The sequence below is a fragment of the Girardinichthys multiradiatus genome, chromosome 12, assembly GCF_021462225.1.
Source record: "Girardinichthys multiradiatus isolate DD_20200921_A chromosome 12, DD_fGirMul_XY1, whole genome shotgun sequence".
NCBI classification, from domain to species: domain Eukaryota; kingdom Metazoa; phylum Chordata; class Actinopteri; order Cyprinodontiformes; family Goodeidae; genus Girardinichthys; species Girardinichthys multiradiatus.
The window spans coordinates 1758291-1784036 of NC_061805.1; the positions used below are offsets into that span (position 1 = coordinate 1758291).

A 25746-nucleotide genomic window follows, 5' to 3' on the forward strand; every position below is an offset into this window, starting at 1 on the left:
TGCTTACGTACCACCTGAAGGTTCCACTTCAGATACTGAAAAACAGCTGGTTGAGCTGATAAAAGACATGGATAAAAAACATCCAGACTCTCTCATCATTGTTCTTGAGGATTTTAACAGAGCAAACCACTGCAATGAACTTCCCAAATACAGACGGCACATTAAGTGTCCCATCAGGGATAAAAACACTGTGGAGCACTGCTGCACAACTTTAAAGGATGCATATCATGCTGTCTCCAGGGCTGCTTTGGGACTTTCTGAGCACTCTCTGATCCATCTCTTCCCAATTTATAGGCAGAAATTAAAAGCTTCCAAACCTGTGGTTTGAGCTGTTAAGAGGTGGACTGATGACTCAGCAGATGTTACAGGCCTGCTTCAACTGCACAGATTGGACTGTTTTTAAAACTTCAGCCACTGATTTAAACCAACTTACTGAGGTGATGACATCACACACCAGTTTCTGTGAGGACATGTGTGCAGACCAAGACCTTCTGCACATACAATACCAATAAACTTTGGTTCACTTCTCATCTGAGACAGCTGTGCAGACATAAAGAAGAGACTCAGAACAGTGGGGACCAGGCCCTGTATAAGCAGGCCAGGAACAAACTGACCAAGGAGATTAAAGCAGCGAAGATAAGCTACATTTCTCACTGTTGCTGAAGAAGAGCTTCTCACTGCTGTTCGGAATGGTTTGAAAAACCTGAGCCCTTCCCACCAACTCTGAGGAGAATCCTCACCTGGCAAATCAGTTGAAAGGCTTCTACTGCAGGTATGAAAAGCAGATGTTCACACCTCAACCAAACTGAACAAAACATCTTCACTGAGATCTTCAACAAGTCACTGGAGCTGTGTGAGGTTTCCTCCTGCTTCAAACACTCCACCATCAACCCAGTACCCAAGAAACCCACCATTACAGAATTAAATGACTACAGGCCAGTAACCCTGACGACTGTGGTCATGAAATCCTTTGAGCGAATGGTGTTGAAGCACCTGAAGGACATCACCGGCCCCCTGCTAGTTCCCCTGCAGTTTGTCTACCAAACAAACAGGTCGGAAGATGATGCAATCAACATGGGACTACACTTCATCCTGCAACACCATCTTTTTTGTGGGCTTCAGCTCAGCCTTCAACCGCATCAACCCAGACACCAGAAGCTCATACAGCTCAAAATCCCGGCCTCCACCTGTCAGTTGATCAGATTCCTGAAGGACTGGCAGCAGCAGGTGAGGCTTGGGAGCATCTTCTCCCACACAAGAATCACCAGCACTGGCGCCCCCCAGGGGTATGTTCTCTCCCCACTCTTTTCCCTCTACACAAATGACTGCACCACAGCAGACCCATCTGTGAAACTCCTGAAGTTTGCAGATGACACCACTGTAATTGGACTGATCGAGGACAGTGATGAGTCTTCTTACAGACAGGAGGTGGATCGGCTGGTACACTGGTGTGGTCAGAACCATCTGGAACTTAACCCACTCAAGACTGTGTAGATGATGGTGGACTTTCATGGAATACCACCTTCACATACCCCCCTCACCATCCTCAACACTGTATCTACTGTGGACCACTTCCGGTTCCTAGGAACCACCATTACTCGAGACCTGAGATGGTCCTCACACATAGACAATGTTTGGAAGGCCCAGCAGAGACTGTACTTCCTGAGGCAATTCAAGAAGTACAACTTTCCACAGGAGCTGTTGGTCATCCTTTACACTGCTATAATTCAGTCTCTCCTGTCTTCATCCATCTCAGTGTGGTTTGTCTCATCCACAAAACAGGACAGGTCCAGACTGTAACAAAGAATCAGATCTCCAGAGAGATTCATCAGGGCTGACCTTCCCTCCATCCAGGACTTATACAGGTCTAGGGTCAGAAAAAGGGCAGCTAAAAAGGCTCTGCAGACCCCAAATTCCCTGCACACAAAATGTTTAGGCTTTTACCTTCAGGTGGCGCTGCAGAGCGCTGTGTGCTAAAACCAGCCGCCACAGAGACAGTTGTTTTAGAACCAGTGCAGAGTTCTAAAACAACATCATGCATACTCAGACTAACCTTACGTTATATTCTATTGTAAAGTCAATTGTGTTTATATATACATCTAAAAAATATATTCTTTATTATTGAGAGCAAAGTTCACCAGAGTTAAATTCCTTGTTTGTCTGTATAAACTTGTCAATAAAGCTGATTCTGATTCATAGGGTAAAGGATATAAGATGTTGGGTGTTGAACTAGGCAGCCTTCTTCCTGTTGCCAAGCAGTACATTTCCTCCAGATCCCCAATGTTGCCAACCCTTAGAGGACAGGTGATGCACTGGCTCATCAAAGTCAATATTTCCAGACATTTTACTTCATATTTCAGCAACAGTGCAACGCAGAAAGGCACTGGTAACATTGTCTGAAAGCCCAACTTTCTCGACCCTGTGTCACCTTGAATGAGAATTCAGGGTCAGTGAAAACAGTGTGCTACTTCTAAATCATCAGTCTGTTTGTGAAAATATCAGACCTTCCTGTGTTCTAAAACTGACTGGGTTGTAGACATTACTTCACTTAGTTTTACTCTGAAGCAATATTGGAGACAGCTGTTAAAAACAACAAGTGGAAAACAATCACTTGGTACAAAAACATGAATATCAGACCAAAATAATACTCATTATAATTACTATGATTATTACCTTTTATGTTACTGTTCGTTGTATCATTGTCTTAAGATGATGATCAAGGGGGTTTCTTGATGAAAAATAAGTGATGGGAATAATGTCGCAGGAGAAGGGGTGAGTTATACTTCTGTCTACTCCTTTAGGCATGTAAATATTTTGGTAAAGATTGTGTGTACCTTCTGGTGTTAAGTTCAAAACAATTTTTAATGAAATGAAATGAGAGGGCAAAGCAAGCTGCACACTTGAAGCATGAGGAGAAGGGTGTACACTTGGAATCGTGCTCGGGTTTAACAGAGTATCTATTTGTCGGGTAAAGGTAGGTTCTGGTACCTGGCACGGATTATGAGGAGGAGAAGAAAGCGTGATCAGCGATAATATGGTTGAGTGTCAAGAGTTCAGACTCTTCAACTGCTGAGTCCAAACAACAACCACTTCCATGTTTACACGAGACTGATCGGAGAACAGCTGATTTTAGACAATATTACATTTCTAAAAAAACAAGTTTAGATTTGGAGCTGAATGATGGTGGAATTGGTTGCACTGCATTAAAAATGTCCTGGGTCCAAATCCTGGCCTGGGTGCTTTCCACGTGGAGGTTCTCCTTGTGCCTTGCTTTTATATATCTCTCTGGGTACTCCAACTTCCTCCCTCAGTCCACAAATATATTTTCAAGATTAACTGGTCTCTCTAAATTGCTTTTAGGACTTATTTGCCTTGCGTGTCTCTGTGTTGGCCCGTGATGGGCCAGGGTTTACCCTTCTCTCCCAGTTACAATATTCTGTGCCATTATTGAAGATCTTCCATGTCTTCAGTTAAATCAGATTTTAGAAATAATGAATTAGCTTATCTTGGAAAGGAGAGGGCTGGCAAACAACAAAAAAATAGTCTAAACATGATTATTGGTAAGTAACTTAGGCGGAATACAGTCAAAAAAATAGACAATGTAGCACTGTTAAACTGTAGTGTGGATTTTAAAATCATATCTTTTATGACAACATTATTTACCTTGTAAAGCAGGAAATTCTGGACAACATAGATAAAGAAAATGGAATTCATGAAAAAAAATAAACTGGAATTCAGAAAGGAAATAAAAACAAATCTTAGAAGGTTTTAGTTTAGGCAGCTCATTTAAAGGCAAACAGTGCCTTCAGTGAGTGGGAAATAATTGGGCTCCTTAAATTTAAGTTAAATATCTTTTAGAGTATTCATTATAAAAAATGGGAGGGGATGAGCAGAAAGACCCATAAACAGGAAAACACAGTGTGACAATATTCCTCCTACAATAATGTAAAAAAGGCCACATAAACAGCATATCTGCACATACACACAACAAACCCTACGATGTTCCATCTAATACGATATTGACCAAATATAGCAAATATTTTCCATAAACATTACAAATCATAGCGAAATTTTCTTAGATAAACCACTACTGAAAGACATTAGCTCACACAAGCAGGTAGCTGAACAAAACAGTAAAAATGGGGAAAATAAGATTGGGGCTTACACCAAAAAGGTATCAGCACACTAGCAAAACAATGAACAAACAAGGAGCACTGCAGAGCACGCCACAGGGAGAAACGCTATTTTTGCACAGGGAAGAACGTGGAAAGAGAGCAGGGTCTACCTTGTAGGCGACTCTTGGTGGACATTTCTTTCCCAAACCTAATGGTGGGGGCATGTGTAGCAGCATCTGATACATATCGGAGTACTTGATACGGCCACTTCACAGGGTTGGAATAAAAGAAAAAAAAACAGAATGCAAACAGAGAAGGATCGGGAAGAAAAATCAATAGGAGAACAATGGAGAGGAGAAACAGAAATCTGTTGTCAATAGATTTCCTCGAGTGAGATGTATGGTGGATGCCATCCTCAGCCACTGTGTCGGGGCACAAGGATGCATCACTGTAGAACTCAGGATTCCTGAGAGGAAACATGGAATGGCAAAGAGTGAGTCTGGTCAGAGAAGAAAGAAGGAGGAGAGAAGAGGGAAGAATGGGTCAACCCCACAGGCAGGTTGCTGATGGGTTGGAAGAGAAATGACAGCATTGTAATGAGAATGTCTTCCCTGGCATGCTTGCAGACATTCCACTGGTACTTCAGTCAGGGTGCATGGAGACAAAGGTTTCAGTGCCAGCCCTACTTGTTCTGTCTCTATGGACATGTCTTCTTAAAACACCCAAATAAAGGTTTTTTTAAATGGTCTTTGAACTGATTTGAATATTGATTTCACAGAGGAAAATAATTTTACACACCTGAAATGGTGTTCGGATGCCTAAAAATTTACAGACAAGAAAGCTGGCAGGCAGCATGTTGAGACAATGCCACAGCTATGAAAGCTTTGTTTCCTCTTCGGCATTATCAACCAAAGCCAGACAGTTTAGAGAGATGAGTGCTAGTGTCAAGGTGATTTCATTGATGCACAGCCATTCAATTAAAAGGTCTTGTGGCATAGAGGTACACAAAGCACCCTAGTGATGAAAATGTCCGGTATTTGCAAACCTTGTATGCTACCCTATTAGGGCAGTTCTTCCCTAAGCCAAGGGGGGGTGAGATAACGCGTAACAAATTGTACATATCCATATAGGAAATCCGTCCGCTGTGGAAAAGATAAAGCACATAAATAACGTTCAGGATACCTTCAACTTCAATCATATGCATCAGTGGGCTCATTAGATGCAATGAGGAACGAGGACCGGGAATAGGGTTTCATTAGTCTCCATAGCCACCAATAGAGATGAGAAATGAGATTAGGGTGTTTCTTTCTACTTATACACTGAAAACTGTTTGTTGAGTATCATAAAGAGTCAATAACGTACCAAGCAGCTGGGTCATACTCGGCCCAAACTCGAATGAATTCATCAAGATGATGAGGCCCCAGGATAGAGGAGTCTCTGGTGAGGTACTCAAAGTTATCCATTATGACAGCCACAAAGAGGTTCAGCATCTGGAACACAGACAGTATGGGGTAATTACACCCAGGTTTTATTCTGGTTGCAGCAATTTAAAACATTGCTATGAATATTGATCAAAAATAATTTCCCATAAATTCTTGGTGTTAAATTAAGCCTTTGTAAACGTCTTCAGATCTCTAGATCTGACTCGATTTTTGCATCTATGCTATGTGATATGTGACAATCAAAGGCTAATCTCTTATATGACTCTGACAGTCAAAACTGTTGACCAACTCAATGGTAATCCAGTTCTGTATGTTTACTGGGTAGAGTTGCTATGCTTTTACAACTATTATGGACAAATGTCTCAGACAAATACACATAGCTTTCTTGACAAGAGGGAAATTATGACTACTGGGTAAAGCTTTTTTGATAACAGTTCTTTAGGACCATTCACCATTTGATAATTACTTGGCATTTTTTAGGGGCTTTAAGCTCTCACAGCAACCAATGTTATGGTTGAAGATTAGTATTAAGTAGATCACTATGACTTTGACATACGCTGAAGATCACTGCATACAGAACATCTCTATCTGGACTTGAAATGATAGCAATGCATTATCTAGAACATTGTTTTTTAACCCTGGTTCTCAAGGCACACTACCCTACATGTTTTAGATGTTCCCCTGTTTACACACACCTGACTTCAACTGATGGCTGATTAACAGGCTTTGCTGAACTGTGATCATGTGAATCAGGTGTGTTGAAGCAGAGAAAGGTCTGAAACATACAGGGAGCCTTGAGGACCAGGGTTGAAAAACACTGATCTAAAAGATTGTACTCTGTCTTACATGTACAAGAATAATATGTTTAATGATGTCAATGCAATGTATTGAACATATCCTCTGAATCCCATCATCAGAAGATTACTGAAAGCTGCATCTGTCCAACTCTGAGGTCCAGTGATTTCAGTCGCCCTGCTAAATCTGTGACTTTGTTAATTATTGTTGTTGGTACAGAATAAATCCAAAACAATATCAAATACCGACATTTAGCTTTATAGTGGTTAGCCATCAAGCTACAAACTATGAACTTCTTTTTAGTAATTTAAAACCTCATCAGAGTTACAGAGTTTATCAGTTACATAATGTAATGGGCCAGGAGAAAAGCCATCCCCGTTACCCCTCAGAGCATGGAAGACAGGTAGCTTAGTTAGCAAATAGGTGTGAAGTGGGGAGTGGCATAAGCAATCCTTCATATGACATCATATACAACATAATGGTTACCGAGTTCCAAGCCAATAAAGTGCTGGAATTTGATCTGTTCAGTGACCAGAATGATTGGTATTGGCAATACAAACTGAGAAAGAATACTTACCTCTTGTTTATTCCAAAATTATTCAAATTGTGTGAAAAAGCACACATTAATGAAAACTTAGCTAACTTTTATACTTGTGTCAGCCATATTGATTTTTGGAGTCAGGCTGGCGAGAAAGCTCTGACTTTCAAATCTGTAAAAACAAATTCCGTAGCGGTCCCAGGGAATTTGTCTTGCTTGGAACCCCAACCAGCAAGTGGCAGCTGCTGGTTGGGGGACTTAGATGGCTTCAGGGGATTATTTATGAATAACTGTACTGGCTTATGCTTGGAAATGCTTGTGCTTGGACCCTTATACAGTAATAAAACAGTTTAATGGCCTTCCAGAGTAAAAGGTCAAACTCTTGTGAAAACACTTCTTTTAATATGAGCAGTTGCTTTAAAAGTAATGGTATAAACCCACATACTGAAAGAGAGGCCAAACAGGACCAGAATAGATGGACAATTTTCAATCTAGAGTGAAAGAGGTTTTAAGCTTAAAATATATTTTATCTTTTTTTTATATTGTTTTAATTTATTTTTTCAATTATCTGTTATTTTCCACTGAACCAAACTTTTTATCACTGTAAACCCACAAGTATTAAATAAAATGAACCTGAAAAATAACTCAAATCGTAGTAATAAGCACTCTTAAAATCAACTAATGGTATTATTTCTGGATGGTCAAAGGAACTGTTTGACAAAGTGACCACAGTTAGATGCTGACCAGGAAAGAGCAGAGGAAGATAAAGGAGACAAAGTAGAAGTAGGCAAAATCACTGCCACACTCTTTCCCACTGGTCCCTGAGCGCTCATCACAAGCTCGATGACTCAGACATGACAACATGATCTCATGCCAGGCCTCTCCAGTTGCACTCCTGATTTACACAAACAGAGAAAACAGGCAGACAAAGACGGAGGATTAGCCAGCATCAAAATCAGTAAACAAAGACTGTTTCTGTGTTGAATTCGTCTCTGGATGGTGTAAATAGTTTATTAACTAATTTGGAGGGCTTGTCGTTTTTTAATTTCATCTTCTTTGGATTTGTAAACTTTCTTTCTACTAAGCTTAAAAACAAATAGAAAACAACTAAGTCTGACCTTTTTTCCAAAAGTTCTAAGGCTACAATATTTAGACTTATCATAGTGCCAGTATTTATTTGAGCACTTGGGCATACTCGTAAACTTTGTATAGAGAATTAAACTTCCATTTCTAGATGGTCAGTTGATTGATGAAGATAAAAAGTTCAGTAATGTCACGACAATAGTTATTTAAATACTAACATAATGCCATTATATATGTTCAATTCCAATACACATGCACTATACAAAAAGGGGGTATATCAAAAGTGACACCCATACTTCACTGATGTGAAAGGACCTGAGGTTTGAGGGTTCATAACTTGGTGAGTTTAAGACCTATCCAAATAATTCAAGGCTTGTTGTGTTAAGCAAAAAGGAGGTCTTCACAATAAAGTAAACTATGGATTTCTATACGTTTCAGTTGAGCCTTATAAGAAACGTTTACCCATGGACAAGTTCAGTGTTTGGATGTACAGTTCTTTAGGTTTGGATCTACATTGGATGTGTTTTTAGATATAATGTGAAAGAAGTTAGAGCATTTCTTTGTCAGAAAAGGGTTACATTTGAAGCTGACCTTAAAACAACAAACAACATGATTGACCTATTTTCATTAATTAATAATGATTTTTGTTTTGAACTTTCTATAAATCACACATTTTCCGGATAATACAAATAAAATCCCTAAACTTTATCCATCAACTTTCTGTTTCTATTGAATAAACATTTAACAATAGTCCAGTTTTTGTCTTCTAGAAAACTTTCGAACATTTCTAAAAAATTGGTTGAGGCCTAAATGACCTAATAGACTCTTACAAACTATTTCACAATCTAAAAGTATTAATCTAGCTTTGGTAAAGCCAGCAAGAACAGTGAAAGGAATCCTACATGATCAAAGCCGTGATTCTGTTAGAGAAAGTTTTGATCAACCTAATATTTTAGCCTATTTTTCATTCGTCTGTCTAGAAGACAAAAGATTGTTCATAATCTGTGAGAGGATAAATGATAAAGCTGCTTATACCTGAACAGTAGCATGAGAGCTTGGAGGAAAGTGCGAAAGTTGTTATGGTGGTTGATAGCTGTGTCTTCATTCAGTTCAATGTTCCCAAACACCTGCAGCAGAGATGGTAACAATGTTTGAACAATATCAGGTTGTAGAGCACCAGACCTCCACATTTCAATGAGAATAACTACAAGAAAATAGCTTTTCGCTTGATCGCTGCAAAGCAGCTTCACAAACCTGCATCCCAATGATGGCATAAATGAAGAACAGCATGGCAATAAGCAGGCACACATATGGCAGGGCCTAATAGCAACGACAGGAAACCAAAACACACTTTCATTTAAATACTTTAATTTTTTTCTGCTTGATTTGTTTTATCATGACATTGTTTAGGACTGTGTGATATCAGGACATGGATGTGAAAGTCCGGCCATCTTATGAGAGCACCTTGAAAGACTGGACAAAGGTCCACAGCAGGATGCGGATGGTGTAGCCCTGCCTCAGCAGCTTAATAAGCCGAGCGGCTCTAAAGAGCCTCAGGAAGCTCAGATTCAGCAGCCTGTCCTGTAAGGCAAAAACAGCAAAATTTTGAATTAGAAATACACTCCAAGCATAACAGGTCAGAAAAGGATAGCTAAAATATAACTGATATTCCAAATCCAATTCATAGGATTATTTTATTTAAGAAGTCCATTCTGCATTCTCATTTTCCAGTCACAATTAAATATTTCTGCTGTCTTTTAGTTTGTATGCAGAAAGAATAAAACTATTTAGCTTCTGACTGTTTAAATAGTTCATAGCCGTTATGACTTCATCTGTGATCAGCAGTAAGGGTCAGGGTTACACACGTGGACAAAATTGTTGGTACCCCTCGGTTAATGAAAGAAAAACCCACAATGGTCACAGAAATAACTTGAATCTGATAAAGGTAATAATGAATAAAAGTTCTATGAAAATGAACAAATGAAAGTCAGACATTGCTTTTCAAACATGCTTCAACAGAATTATTTAAAGAAAAAACTCATGAAACAGGCCTGGACAAAAATGATGGTACCCTTAACTTAATATTTTGTTGCACAACCTTTTGAGGCAATCGCTGCAATCAAACGACTCTTATAACTGTCAATGAGACTTCTGCACCTCTCAGCAGGTATTTTGCGCCACTCCTTGAAGGGTGCCTTTGCCAGACAGCATGTTTCAGCTCCTTCCAAAGATGCTCAATAGGATTTAGGTCAGGGCTCATAGAAGGCCACTTCGGAATAGTCCAATGTTTTCCTCAGCCATTCTCGGGTGTTTTTAGCTGTGTCATTATCCTGTTGCAAGACCCATGACCTGCGACTGAGACCAAGCTTTCTGACACTGGGCAGAACATTTCTCTCTAGAATCCCTTGATAGTCTTGATATTTCATAATACCATTCACAGATTCAAGACACCCTGTGCCAGATGCAGCAAAGCAGCCCCAGAACATAATGGAGCCTCCTCCCTGTTTCACTGTAGGGACAGTGTTCTTTTCCTCATATGCTTCATTTTTCCATGTGCGAACATAGAGCTGATGTGCCTTGCCAAAACGTTCAATTTTTGTTTCATCTGTCCATAGGATATTCTCCCAGAAGCTTTGTGGCTTGTCAAAATGTAGTTTGGCAAATTCCAGTCTGGCTTTTTTATGATTTGTTTTCAACAATGGTATTCTCCTTGGTCGTCTCCCATTAAGTCCACTTTGCCTCGAACAATGTCGGACGGTGCGATCTGATGCTGATGTTCCTTGAGCTTGAAGTTCACCTTTAATCTCTTTAGACGTTTTTCTGGGTTATTGTGTTACTGTTCGTATTATCCGTCTCTTTGTTATGTCATCAATATTCCTCCTGTGGCCACATCCAGGGACGTTGGCTACAGTCCCATGGATCTTATGGAAATAAGATCTCATGGAATAATTTATGCAACTGTAGTCACAGGAACATGAAGCTGCTTGGAGATGGTCTTATAACCTTTAACATAGTTGTCTATAATTTTCTTTCTAATCTCCTGAGACAACTCTTTCCTTTGCTTCCTCTGGTCCATGTTGAGTGTGGTACACACCATGTCACCAAACAGCACAGTGACCACCTGTAGCCCTATATATAGGCCCAATGACTGATTACAAGGATGTAGACACCTGTGATGTTAATTAATGGACACACCTTGATTTAACATGTCCCTTTGTTCACATTATTTTCAGGGGTACCATCATTTTTGTCCAGGCCTATTTTCATGAGTTTATTTTTTAAATAATTCCGTTGAAACATGTTTAAAAAGCAATGTCTGACTTTCATTTGTTCATTTTCATAGAATTTTTATTCATTATTACCTTTCTCAGATTCAAATTATTTCTATGGCCATTGTGGGTTTTTCTTTTATTAACCGAGGGGTACCAACAATTTTGTCCCAGTGCGTATTATGATGGCTGTGCCAAAGATCCTTGGAGTGACAGCGAACTAAACATTACAACAAAACCATTGTTTATCAATCCTAATCAAAGCCATTGCTTGGATGTTGTGTGGTCATTTACCGCATATGTAAATAGTAGGACATATGTAAGGAATTAGTGGGGCAAAGAGTTTCATTGTAAAGAAAAACAAAATATTTTCAGTCTCACTAATATGGTTACTGTCAACAATGTTTTATTAAACCTGGAGAAAGGAGGCTGAATCGGGTTAATTTCTCTTTTCATTTTTATGTTGTCAACAATACTAGTTTCAACCATGGATAAAATGCCCCCTTTAGATAAGAAACTGTGTTAACGGTGAGGAGCACGGCTGGTGAGAATACTGCACACGACAGGCCAGCAAAAGTTAGAAACAGAATTTAAAGGGGACCTGTTATGCAAAATTCACTTTTTGATAATTTTTATACTTCCATTTGGGTCTCTAATGCTTCAACAAACAGTCTCAAAGCAAAAAAAAAAACAAAAAACAAAACATTCAGCGGTTTTTTGGCTGTAAATTAATGTTTCGGTTTCAAAAGTTGTGTAACTGTCATAACTACACTGGCGCCTAGCAATGTTACCTGAGTCCGGCCCCTGACTGGAAAATGAAGTGGACCTCCACCCACTTGATTTTCAGTAAAGGAACACATCTTACCGACTGGTTTTACCTTACGCGCACTTTACACATGTTCAAAGGCAGATGTATGGGGTAAGAACGCTGTCAAAAACAATGTGTATGTAAAGACGGAAATGTGTGCACATTAGTGAATAGTTGTGCATAGGTAAAATCCAAAAGAGGTATTGTATATTTTCTTTATAACAATACAAAATAAAATGTTACGGCTTCAAGAAATTACAAACACAAAGTTCAAGTTTACAGTTGTGGTTTATTCTTTATGAATACAATATGCTATAACAGTTTGTGAATACGATTTCTTTTCTTTGAGAATACGAATTTATATCAGCGACTTGGCGTCACGTGATCTCAGGCTCAGAATATAGTGGGTGGAGTTATACAATGATGTACAGTAGGTGGCGCTATGCACCTCTGGATTTGTTGCGAACCGCCAGCAGAAGAAGAGAAGAAGAAGAAGAAGCAGCACTAGCGCCAAAAGAACGGACCAAGAAACTACTGTACAAAGCTAGGTAATGTTAAAAAGTTTATATATGTCTTAATGTCGTTAATATATGCTCTTGGTCCGTAATCATTGTAATCCAAAAAACATAAAACCACGGCTGCCCAAATCACGGCAGAATTAAATGTGCACCTCAACTCTCCTGTTTCCACCAGAACTGTCCGTCGGGAGCTCCACAGGGTCAATATACACGGCCGGGCTGCTTTAGCCAAACCTTTCGTCACTCATGCCAATGCCAAACGTCGGTTTCAATGGTGCAAGGAGTGCAAATCTTGGTGCTGTGGACAATGTGAAACATGTATTGTTCTCTGATGAGTTCACCTTTACTGTTTTCCCCACATCCAGGAGAGTTACGGTGTGGAGAAGCCCCAAAGAAGCGTACCACCCTGACTGTTGCATGCCCAGAGTGAAGCATGGGGGTGGATCAGTGATGGTTTGGGCTGCCATATCATGACATTCCCTTGGCCCAATACTTGTGCTAGATGGGCGCGTCACTGCCAAGGACTACTGAACCATTCTTGAGGACCATGTGTATCCAATGGTTCAAACATTGTATTCTGAAGGCGGTGCCGTGTATCAGGATGACAATGCACCAATACACACAGCAAGACTGGTGAAAGATTGGTTTGATGAACATGAAAGTGAAGTTGAACATCTCCCATGGCCTGCACAGTCACCAGATCTAAATATTATTGAGCCACTTTGGGGTGTTTTGGAGGAGGGGGGGTTGTGGTAGTCCCAACGGGGGACCTTTGAATGTCTGTGGCTCGGATCTCCTCAGTGTCTGTCCAGGGACCATGGGGCAGGTCTGTGGGTCCTCACACTCGCTATTGCATATTTTTGTGGAGAAACCTTGTATACAAAAGCTCGTCCACACTCATACTCACAGGTGTTAAGTTTCAGGGGACACACAGATGTTCTACAGGTCCTTCTCAAAATATTAGCATATTGTGATAAAGTTAATTATTTTCCATAATGTCATGATGAAAATTTAACATTCATATATTTTAGATTCATTGCACACTAACTGAAATATTTCAGGTCTTTTATTGTCTTAATACGGATTTTGGCATACAGCTCATGAAAACCCAAAATTCCTATCTCACAAAATTAGCATATTTCATTCGACCAATAAAAGAAAAGTGTTTTTAATACAAAAAACGTCAACCTTCAAATAATCATGTACAGTTATGCACTCAATACTTGGTCGGGAATCCTTTTGCAGAAATGACTGCTTCAAGGCGGCGTGGCATGGAGGCAATCAGCCTGTGGCACTGCTGAGGTCTTATGGAGGCCCAGGATGCTTCGATAGCGGCCTTTAGCTCATCCAGAGTGTTGGGTCTTGAGTCTCTCAACGTTCTCTTCACAATATCCCACAGATTCTCTATGGGGTTCAGGTCAGGAGAGTTGGCAGGCCAATTGAGCACAGTGATACCATGGTCAGTAAACCATTTACCAGTGGTTTTGGCTCTGTGAGCAGATGCCAGGTCATGCTGAAAAATGAAATCTTCATCTCCAAAAAGCTTTTCAGCAGATGGAAGCATGAAGTGCTCCAAAATCTCCTGATAGCTAGCTGCATTGACCCTGCCCTTGATAAAACACAGTGGACCAACACCAGCAGCTGACACGGCACCCCAGACCATCACTGACTGTGGGTACTTGACACTGGACTTCTGGCATTTTGGCATTTCCTTCTCCCCAGTCTTCCTCCAGACTCTGGCACCTTGATTTCCGAATGACATGCAGAATTTGCTTTCATCCGAAAAAGTACTTTGGACCACTGAGCAACAGTCCAGTGCTGCTTCTCTGTAGCCCAGGTCTGGGGAATGCGGCACCTGTAGCCCATTTCCTGCACACGCCTGTGCACGGTGGCTCTGGATGTTTCTACTCCAGACTCAGTCCACTGCTTCCGCAGGTCCCCCAAGGCCCCAGGAATCTTTTGCAGGTGTTTAGAGTTAACTCGTTGATTCAGATGATTAGGTTCATAGCTCGTTTAGAGACCCTTTTAATGATATGCTAATTTTGTGAGATAGGAATTTTGGGTTTTCATGAGCTGTATGCCAAAATCATCCGTATTAAGACAATAAAAGACCTGAAATATTTCAGTTAGTGTGCAATGAATCTAAAATATACGAATGTTAAATTTTCATCATGACATTATGGAAAATAATTAACTTTAGCACAATATGCTAATATTTTGAGAAGGACCTGTATATTGGGCTGCACCTCTCACTAAGTACATTTTACATTCCTAAGTACCGTGTACAATTTTGTTAAAAAAAATAAAAAATAAAAACAGATGTAGGTGTGTAAGCAAGCAGGGTGTAATCTTGTATTCTCTGCATCCTTCTTTCTGTCCTCCACTCTTTCCTCTTCTCCCCTTTTTCCCTTTTGCCCCATCTCTCTCTTTTTTGAGCTTCTTTTTCCTTTTCATTTCAGTCTCCGTGTCCGTAACAATTGAAATATTCCCAAAGACGTTTATAATAAAGTTTCTTTTATAAATATCAAGCAGAGCTTTAAAGCATTAGCTGTAATGCTCTGCTTGTGAAAGTAAATCTGTTGGGTAATTTCTTGGCACTCAGACAACAATTCTGAGCGCTACTCTGCCGGACAGGACATGGTAAAAAAAACAAAAAACAAAAAAGAAAAACAGTAATGGAAACACTTGCAAAGCGAGTCGAGTAGAATTGAGAGTTGAGTATGGCCAAATTGAGCCAGTGGAAAAGGGGCATTTGAGTGAAGAAAAATTCACTGAGGAGATTAAATCTCATTATCTGAGAATGATTTTGTGCAAAAAAATTTAATTACCATGTTTTTTGTAACCCATAGACCTACCCCAAATGTTTAAAAGGAAGTATAATAGGTCACCTTTAAAGTAGTAGTTTTCCCAGCTGCACTTCAATGCATCATCTAGTCTGTCTGTCTGACTGTGAGAATATTTTCCCGAATGAAACATTTACCAGTGAAAACGAAGGGAGGTAGGGAGCAGCAGCTAAGAAGGTTAAAGTTCATAATGTTTTCTGGAGCTGCATCTGTATGATCCCATGTCAACCTTGGACTGGACAGGGAGGATTGTGAAAGTCTGTATATGTGTTGGAGAGAGTCACACTGAGATGCACATCAGTAAAGGAGGAAAACCCACTTCAGTCCACACAAGTTATTGATAAAGATATTGCTGACCCTTGTTTTGCTGCAGGTTTCTTCATTGTAAAAGGGGAGTTCTTCCTTCCATTGGTTGCCCTGAACTTATTGCTATAGAAATGAACTGAACTAAATTAAAACTAACTGGGGTGAAGTGGTTTGTGAGGATTTCTCCTCATCTCCAATCATCACATAAAAACACACTCATACTCCAGTTTGATAGTCTGTGTGTGTGTGTCTGCATAAATGTGACAATATGACGAGTGCAAGTCACATTCAAGGTGGGCATAAAAGACCAGCTGGTACTTTTATGACCCAGTACTTAAGTGACTGATGACAAATAGACTTGTTGTTTATCTACTAAAACACTATGCTGGCAAAGAGCAGTGGGCAGCATTATAAAGTCACTCACCGTAGTCTGGAGATGTTTGGGTTCACAGCATGGGAACATCGGTGGCAACAATCAACAACAAATATTGGACAACATTGTGGTGATGGGAGGAGGGTGGGGACAGATGGAATGAGTGAAATAAAGAGAGAAGGAGAGAGGGGAAGAACAGTCATATTGTACAATCACAAGAGAAACTACTCAACAAATGCATGTGTTAATCATGAATAGACTAGTATAAAAGTTTAAGTGCAGTGAGAGGAGAGTTTGGAATATAAGTAACTCTACTGCTGTGCAACACAAAGCAGATCGGACAGTGCTCAACCACAGACCAAATATTCATTTATCTGTGAGAAGATTTTGATTCTTGTGACAGCTCACACTGATCCCTCCTATCATCAGATAAACATCCTCTTCCTCCTCTGCTTAATCAGTCAGTCTCTCTGCACTTCTGTCACACAATTGTCTTTGCTAATGTGCCTGCTTTGCACAGAGCTTCAAACACAGATAAAGATGTCTGGTCCATGTCAGAATCATGACATCAGTGTTTTATGGATACAGTGTTGTAATGTCGGGACAGAGACTGTTGGAAGCAGTGCTCTTACATTGATTTCAGTCACCAAGATGTCAGTGATGCTCCCCAAAACTGTCACAAAGTCAAATACGTTCCAGGCATCTTTTAGGTAGTTCTGAAGAACAATGGGTGAACATTATAAGAACCGAATTATCTCACAATACTTTGAGAGTCAACCTTTAAATAACACTCACCAGGGGACCAAAGGCAATGATCTTGAGGACGCACTCCAGAGAGAAAAGAATGGTGAACACTATGTTGAGGTACTTCAGCATCGCTTCATAAACATCTGGAGCTCCATGAAACTGGAAAACCAGGACAAAAAGATTATCATCAGCACTTTTCTTAGTGAACTCGTTCCCACCTGCAATATCTTGACCTTAAGAAAAATATGCATCTTACCTTCATCATGAGTACCACAGTGTTGAGAGCAATCATGATCATAATGGAGTACTCAAATGGAGCTGAGACAACAAACTTCCACATTCTGTACTGGAAGGACTGTGTGTCCTCTGGCATGTAGCGTGTCAAAGGTTTGGCGTTTATGGCAAAGTCAATACAAGCCCTCTGCAAAGCACAAAAATCCTCCTTTCATTGATCTTTTCACAAGTTCGCTCCAACATTCAGTGTATGAACAACAACTGCTGACATATTATTTTTATCCCTGTTTGCACTGATTTCAGCACCTAATGTCTAAACTGACCAATATGGAGATTGTCACAGTGCTATCAAGAAACATTTACTTCCTTACATATTTATTCTGCTTTTGCCTTTTTGTCACAATGAAATGCTTCAGATAATCCCACAGATTTTTAAATCAGACAAAGGTAACAAGAGTAAATACAAAATGCAGCTTTCAAATGATGATTTCCTTTATCAACCCTTGAGGCGTTATATTAAACATACACTTTTTACCCTTATGTACCTCTCATAAAAGTATAATAAAAATTTTATATTTATATTTTTTCCCTGTCATTGCATCAGAACTTCTCAACAACTTCAGACCTAGATATAGAATATTTCAAGTTTTCAAAATTGTTTTCTATATTTTTATTTCCTTTTTGTCCAAAAAAACCCCCCACGATTTCTTAAAAGATGAAAAACACTAAATATTCTATATTTTCCAAAAATACATCAAAGTAGAATTTATTGGATGTGGGTGTTACAGCCTTGACTAGGTCAAAAATTTATAACAAAATTTATTTTGATGCATGGTTATTTTTGGAGCAATGAGAGTTTAATGCAAAAACATACACTTTTTACTTTTAGGTCCCAAAACAATACCTTTTCTTAAAGTTTAATAAAAATGTAATATTAAATTTTTTTTTCCACTTTCTCTGTCTCAGATCTTTTCAACAATTTTAGATCTATCCATAAATATAAAGTTTGTCATATTTTTGAAGTCTTCTATGTGTTTGTTTTGGCCTTTTGTGTTTAAAAAATCCAGATTTTTGAAGGAAAAAATACTAAATATGCAATATTTTCCAAAAACAAACATTAAAGTGGAATATTTTGGATGTTGGTGTTACAGCCTTGACTTGGTTTAGGTCCCAAAATGGTACAGCTTATAAAAGTGTAAAAAAAAATGGAAGATAAAAAAAACATGTTTGACGTCCACAGCACAGAATCTTTTTAATACCTTCAGGCTAAACTGCAGATTTTAAGCTTTTCATTTCTTTTTTTTTTTTAGGATTTTTGCAACGCATAAAATTAATTAATTAATTATTAAAGCATAAAACACAGATTACAGTAAGGTGCGATTTGCATGCATGTGCTATAAAGTTTGGCACACTGGTGTTTGTCAGTCTCTTGTCCTTTTACGTTTAACTGGGTCTTACTCATCTTAAATTGGCTTCTGCTCAAGGTCTGTTCCAATTAAGGGGGCTTTGTCCTGGTATTGATCGCTCGCCCACCTATATGCCCCACAAAGGGAAATTCCATCAGAGTGAGCATTTGCTGCAATTTGCTTCAGCCTTTAACAAGATGTGCTTTCTCAAGTTACCTTAAAAAGAACATTTGGCTGTATTTTGGAGGACTGGGTCTAAACAAATCCCTAAATTATAGTTGGATTAAACTGAGTTGTATTTTTTATCTGAATTTAACTCATTTACGTTTTAAAGTTTATGCTCATTACACATTACTCCTCAGTGTTTTCAGTGCATTCTTTGTAAGCAACTCTTCATGCCTTTTAAAGTTTTTGTAGTTAGAAAAGTGTGTATTGGTGAAACCGAATATGATCGTGTAAGAGAAACTCACAACATACCTCATTCTTTTCCAAGCTGCATTCAGACAAAGCCTTGTCTCCCTGCTCTTGAAATGTGATGATAATTAGAGCAACAAAGATGTTGACAAAGAAAAATGGAAAGACCACAAAGTAGACCACATAGAAAATGGACATTTCTATTCGGTAGCCAGGGCTGGGACCTTGGTCTTCAAAGGTGGCATCAACGGAGTGCTTCAGAACACTGTATAAAAAGAAAAAAGTAAGACACAGTAATACACCTTCTGACAATGGTTATCATGTAAGGATGAGGAAATTACAAATTACGCTGTTAATATACTACATATGGGAAATATAGGTACAAGCTCCAAAGTCCATTTTTGTGTGACAATTTCTGGTGTTCTGATGTCAAGCACCTTTTTCAATTATTCAAGATCATTTTTAGAAAGAGACCATAAGCTTTTCAAAGAATCAGAATTATTTTTATTGGCCAAACCTGAGTGCACAGTCAAATAATTTGACTTTTGTTTCCAGTGCTCACATCCTATCACATTTCCTGGAAATTTAAATGTTCTGTTTTGACCTTTTTGCTATTTTTTCTTATTTTGGATGAAGATTATCTCTCACTCTTTAATTAATGGTCAGGACCAAGGTCAGTAGAGATTGGCCCATGAAAAACTACTTTCCCATTGAGGGATTTTCTATTCAGGCAGGATTAATTAAGTACACTGTCAAAACGTTCAGCTTCATGGTGAAAAAACAAGCTGTTACCAGATGTTCCTGTTTTATGTTGGTCTCATGATAATTTTCTGATTTCATGATATCATCAGTTTAGAAAAGATTTACATTATTTGTAGTTGAAGTCATTCAAACATCAAATGTGGCTAAAGACTACAACATGTTCATATTAGAAAATGTATTTTATTGAGAAAGTGTCATTGAGAGACAGTCTTCAGAGTATTTTACTTTAAATGTAAAGACCATGAACAACCTCTATATAATAATATAACCTAAGAAGACAAATCAGTTGCACTTACGTTGGCCAGCCCTCCCCGGTTGAGACTGTAAAGAGAGTAAGGAAGGCCCACAGAACATTGTCATAATGGAATTCATATTTTTTCCACTCTCTGGGCATTGCTGCCACTGTGTCTTTGTCATAGTCGAGAAATTGTCCTCTGGAAGATATAAAGTGGTGGCAGACATTAGGCAAATACACACTAACATTAAAACATGTATAGCTTCTGGCTTGACAAATGAAAACACTTAGATGTTTCTGACTGACTTGCAGTCTTTCTCCAAGGCTTTGGACTCATCAGTGCAATAGAAGAATTTTCCCTTGAAGAGCTGAACCGCAATAACAGCAAAAATGAACATGAAGAGGATGTAAACAATGAGGATGTTCAGCACATTCTTCAGAGAGTTGACCACACAGTCAAACACGGCCTGAGGAGAAAGAAAACACAAACATGTTTAAAGTCTGCATCGTCCTGAAACTTTACCTGCAGTACAGCTAAAACTGGACAGCTTACTTGTGACTGTTAATGACCCAGTCCAGTAACTGGGAACACAAAGAGATTTAGAGTAAACCAGATATTTACACACACCGTTTTTTTTTTACCAATGTCTGACATTAAACCAGACCAAACCTCTCCTGTTTTAGGTCAGATAAGATTACCAAAAATATTTCTTTTTGCTAAATAACAGAATGATGAGAGAATGTTTTAATAGCTTTCCTTAAAGTCAGAGGTCAGAGTTTTCTAACTGATCTAGTGCCAAGAGGCTGGCCAGAGACTAATGACTCTGGAAAATTTTCGACAGATGGTTATGATTGATGAAATTTCTGAAGACAAACTATTGTTACATACACTCACCGGCCACTTTATTAGGTACATCTGTCCAACTGCTCGTTAACGCAAATTTCTAATCAGCCAATCACATGGCAGCAACTCAATGCATTTAGGCATGTAGACATGGTCAAGACGATCTGCTGCAGTTCAGACCAAGCATCAGAATGGTGAAGAAAGGTGATTTAAGTGACTTTGAACGTGGCATGGTTGTTGGTGCCAGACAGCCTGGTTTGAGTATTTCAGAAACTGCTGATCTACTGAGATTTTCACGCACTACCATCTCTAGGGTTTACAGAGAATGGTCTGAAAAAGAGAAAATATCCAGTGAGCTGCAGTTCTGTGGGCACAAATGCCTTGTGGATGCCAGAGGTCAGAGGAGAATGCCCAGACTGGTTCGAGCTGATAGAAAGGCAACAGTAACTCAAATGACCACTCGTTACCACCAAGGCATGCAGAAGAGCATCTCTGAATGCACAACATGTCGAACCTTGAGGCGGATGGGCTACAGCAGCAGAACACCACACCAGGTGCCACTCCAGTCAGCTAAGAACAGGAAACCGAGGCTACAATTCACACAGGCTCACCAAAATTGGACAATAGAAGATTGGAAAACATTGCCTGGTCTGATGAGTCTCAATTTCTGCTGCGACATTCAGATGTTAGGGTCAGAATATGGCACCAACAACATGAAAGCATGGATCCATCCTGCCTTGTATCAACGGTTCAGGCTGGTGGTGGTGGTGTGATGGTGCAGGGAATATTTTCTTGGCACACTTTGGGCCCCAAGTGTTTGTTCTTCATGGGTTAGAATCTACAATCCCACTTAGCTTACTTCACTTAAGTATGACTAGTAATTTTCAAAATTAGACAAAATTAGACAAAATTCAGCCTTTTTGTCTAAAAGGCTGAATTTGATCAACATGTTGGCTGACCCACATTTTTCATCATAAACAAAAGAACATATTCCTGACACAGTAACACTTCAGAACCTTGAGTTTTGGCAGACGTTTGATGGTCTTGAGAGGCCTAAGAACTCTGAGGACCCTCAGTGACTTGATGGTGCTGATGTCTTTGCCTTTAGTCCCCCTGTGGACAGCAGATTCCGTTAGATCAAATATGCACTAATCAACAAATTACAGTTAATGAAATTAGTTAATTAATGTTTTTTAATTCTTCTAAAAAGGACATTTCACAAATTTAGAGTCAGCTGTGAAACAAGTAAAATTACAAATGATCTTAAATAAGTTTGAAATGGGCCAGGGTGTGAAATGTTTTCAGATCAGCTGTGCAAGAGAGGAAGATGGCAAAATCGTTTTAATAAAAAATGTTTTTTCTAAAAAACAAAGAATGCAAGAACAATGGGAAACATTTCAGATCAAGAGCTTCTCAGGTGGACCTAACTGTACATGCACTGTTTATTAGCTACTTTGTCTACAGTAACTTATTTGATGACAGTTTGTCAACATTTATCAGTGGACTGATCATCTGAAAAACTATTTCACTAAATGGGTGCAAAGGTTTAGGTTTATTACATTTTTTTTAATCTACACAGGGTAAAAGCAGAGCTGAAGTTTGTAGAACGTCTCAAGGCCAAAGCTCATTAACTTTGTGATCATGATAGCTGGTAGTTTCTCTTTGGCAGCATAAATAGACTTTCTTTAGCAACCCTCATAGGACTCATCAGTTCTCATAAGAATAGGAAATAATAATAAGAAAAATGGTATAAAGAAATTGGAATATTCAGGAACAACCCAGCAACCAACAAGGTTCAAGTCTGCCATGAACAGGAGACTAGTGGAACACCAGTGCCACCATCCACAGTGAAGAGAGTTTTACATCAACACGGACTGTTCGGATGCTGACCAAGTAAGATGCCCCCTTTCCAAAATCAGCACCTACATACTTGAATGAAATTTGCAGCTGCCCAAGTGGGCAGGCCTTTTTGGAGAAACATTTTAGGGCCAGAGGAGTCAAAGGATAAATGGTTCAGCCACAATAAAAAGCTTAAAGTTGCACTATTACCTACAGAGCCCGGCAAGTGTCAGCAGGTAAAAAAAAAACGAAAAAAAAAACAAAGCTGGTGGCAATCCGTACTCACACTTTACTAAACTGTGCGCTCTGTTTTACAATCCGTGCACGCAGATTACTCAGTGACATCTGTCGAGAGTTTCCCTCTCAAATATTTACTGTTCTTTGTTAAAATTCTGTTCTTAAATTGTATTTCTTTTCAGTTTGACAGAATAACTGCTGTAACAAATGTGGTTGGCAGAGGTATGTTTTACTCCAAAGCTTCGTTTCCCAGGAAAACAAGCTTTACATTGAGTTCATGGAGCTGATCTGAGCATTAGTATGATTATGGGGAAAGGTTTGGGGAGAGGGATAGAATTAAGATGGTGGGGACAGAATGAAGGGTTGGCTGGCATAGAGGCGTTCCCCACCTGGTCGGACCTTGCTGCGATCTACTTGGGGGGAAACAGTAGCAAAACAAGGTACAGCACATTTATGGATGCTTCACACACACAAAATAAAGCACACATTTGAATCAAATGACAATACTATGTAAGATCCATTTTTTTTTTTACAAAAATGCAAAACATTTAATTATTTGTTTTGTAGCAGACTACTGGCTGAGTACATCAAACTATGTGATAAAAATGACAAGATGCAAATAGAAGCATAATGTTGTTTAGAAGCAGCTTTTTACTACAAAATGCATATCAGAAGTATTTAATTACAACAAGCAATTACTCTACTCAGACTGTGTTCTGTAAATGCACACAGCTTCAAATGTTTCAGCCTCAGCCAAAACTTAACCAATTGAAAGCAGATACCAAACTGAGTTCCCAGAATGCTCCAAACAACAATAATTAGAACAAAATAGATATATAAGATATCACAAACATCAGCAACCTATTTATCAGCAGCATCTGAAGTCAGAAACAGCTCTGCAGTTTGCAACATCAAATATAAAAAGTAACAAAAAGCAGAAGTGTGGGCTCTGCAGCTGTTGTTGCAACAGGTGAGTCACAGTTTTATTTACATCCTTGCAGTTTTCAGATAAGATGAACCAAATGAAATGCAGGCACTACAAGCTTTTGCAGTCATGCATGGTTAGTGAAAGACAGCTTTTACTCAAACCAGACTCTCTATGTATTATTGCCAGTATGGAGATGACCTGAAACCAAAAGGCCTTTGCTAGCAGTCTCTCTAAGTATGATTCAACTTCATAAGGAATTGAAAAGCAGCTACATGCAAATTTATACAGATAGGCTTTAAATTACAGGGCTTGACTGTAGCTTTATGGTATATCTATGTCCATAGCCCTTTATGTTTTATGAAAAAGTATTTCCCACCTTAGAGATTTGTTGTCTTTGCTTTTTTGTCACACTCCAAATTTTACATCAGACAAAGATAACCAAAGTAAACACAAATTGCTTGCTTTAAGTGGGGATTTTATAAATTAGGAAAATATCTATCCAGATTTCACATTGGGCCAGGTTCATTAGGATAGCGTTTTCCTTTAATAAATAAAATTATCATTTGAAAATGCATTTTGTATTTACTGAGATTATCTTTGAGATTAAAATTTCTTTATTTACTGAGATTATCTTTGACATTAAAATTTGTTTGATGATCTAAAATGAAATATGCTACATGGTGGCGGAGTTGGTAGCTCTGTTGCCTTGCAGCAAGAAGGTCCTGGGTTCAACTCCTGGCGGGGCTCTTTCTGCATGGAGTTTACATATTTTCTCACCGGATACTCTGGCTTACTCCTACAATTCAAAACATGACTGTAAGATAAATTGGTCTCTCTAAATTGCCCTTAGGTGTGAATGAGTGTGTGCATAGTTGTTTGTCCTGTGTGTCTCTGTGTTACCCTGCGATAGACTGTCCACCTGTACACTGCCTCTCGCCCGTAGACTGCTAGAGATAGGCACCAGTTCCCCCGTGACCTACAATGGAATAAGCGGTATAGAAGATAAAAGAATGATCTAAAATATTTAACAATATGTGTGACAAAAAAGAAAAAAAAAACCAGAAGAAATCTGGAAGGAGGGAAATATGTTTTTTTTCATGTACCTATAGTGTTCTATTTTATACTATAGAAATATCTATGAAAATAAATGGTATACACCTATTTACAAAATGTTTGTGAGATTTCAACAATAATGTGGAAAACGGTGAAAATGGGGTTGTAGTTTCAGTCCAAATGGAGCTGCAGTGAAGTAACATGCTGATGAAAACAGCTGTTTCTAGAGGGTTGGGATCGTGTAATAAACAAGCAGGTGAAGAGTCCCTCTGTAGCACAGGGTGGGGCATGGAAAAATGACTTCTTACCAAGCAACATGACCGCTTAGTACAATAAGATAATAGATGGACAATGTGATGAGAGTACATCCCAGGCACCACGGTACACACTGCAAATCTCCACAAGCAATTTCACTTCATATGCAACATCTTACAGGACAGAAATATGTCAAATGTAGATTGGGAGGTAATTCTAAGCTGAAATGTGTTTTGTTTGGTTTATACAGTCATTTGCTCCAGCAAACAACAGTGATAAAGAAAGTCTCACTGGAAACAGTTAAGGAAATGCATTAAATCACTTCAGCCTTGTTCTCAGGTAAAGGATATTTATTTCAACAAAAAAAATTGTTTGCATGCACTATATATTGTCAAAAGTGTTTTGAGACTGAGAGAAATGTTGTGCATTAAAAACTTTACTCCATGAATTGCATGAACTTAATGTACACTGCTCAAGAAAATAAAGGGAACACTCAAATAACACATCATAGATCTGAACGAATGAAATATTCTCATTAAATACTTTGTTCTGTACAAAGTTAAATGTGCTGACAACAAAATCACACAAAAATCATCAATGGAAATCAAATTTATTAACCAATGGAGGCCTAGATTTGGAGTCACACACAAAACATAATGTGGAAAAACACACTACATGCTGATCCAACTTTGATGTAATGTT

The 25746-nt window shown here is 38.9% G+C and overlaps 1 protein-coding gene across 1 annotated transcript in view; it reads right to left on the minus strand.

Moving 5' to 3' along the window:
- The window catches only part of cacna1ba (calcium channel, voltage-dependent, N type, alpha 1B subunit, a), a 150692-nt gene that overhangs the window by 35982 nt on the left and 88964 nt on the right, over positions 1-25746 (minus strand). The window contains exons 27-41 of the mRNA XM_047380421.1: positions 23198-23218; positions 21749-21845; positions 20195-20355; positions 19950-20087; positions 18955-19156; positions 17094-17258; positions 16886-16996; positions 16723-16806; positions 16142-16147; positions 9438-9554; positions 9228-9293; positions 9009-9100; positions 7635-7785; positions 5478-5605; positions 5161-5257 (exon numbers count right to left, since the gene is read on the minus strand). Of these exons, the coding sequence (XP_047236377.1) occupies positions 5161-5257; positions 5478-5605; positions 7635-7785; positions 9009-9100; positions 9228-9293; positions 9438-9554; positions 16142-16147; positions 16723-16806; positions 16886-16996; positions 17094-17258; positions 18955-19156; positions 19950-20087; positions 20195-20355; positions 21749-21845; positions 23198-23218 (1636 nt within the window). The remainder of the gene's footprint in view (positions 1-5160; positions 5258-5477; positions 5606-7634; positions 7786-9008; positions 9101-9227; positions 9294-9437; positions 9555-16141; positions 16148-16722; positions 16807-16885; positions 16997-17093; positions 17259-18954; positions 19157-19949; positions 20088-20194; positions 20356-21748; positions 21846-23197; positions 23219-25746) is intronic.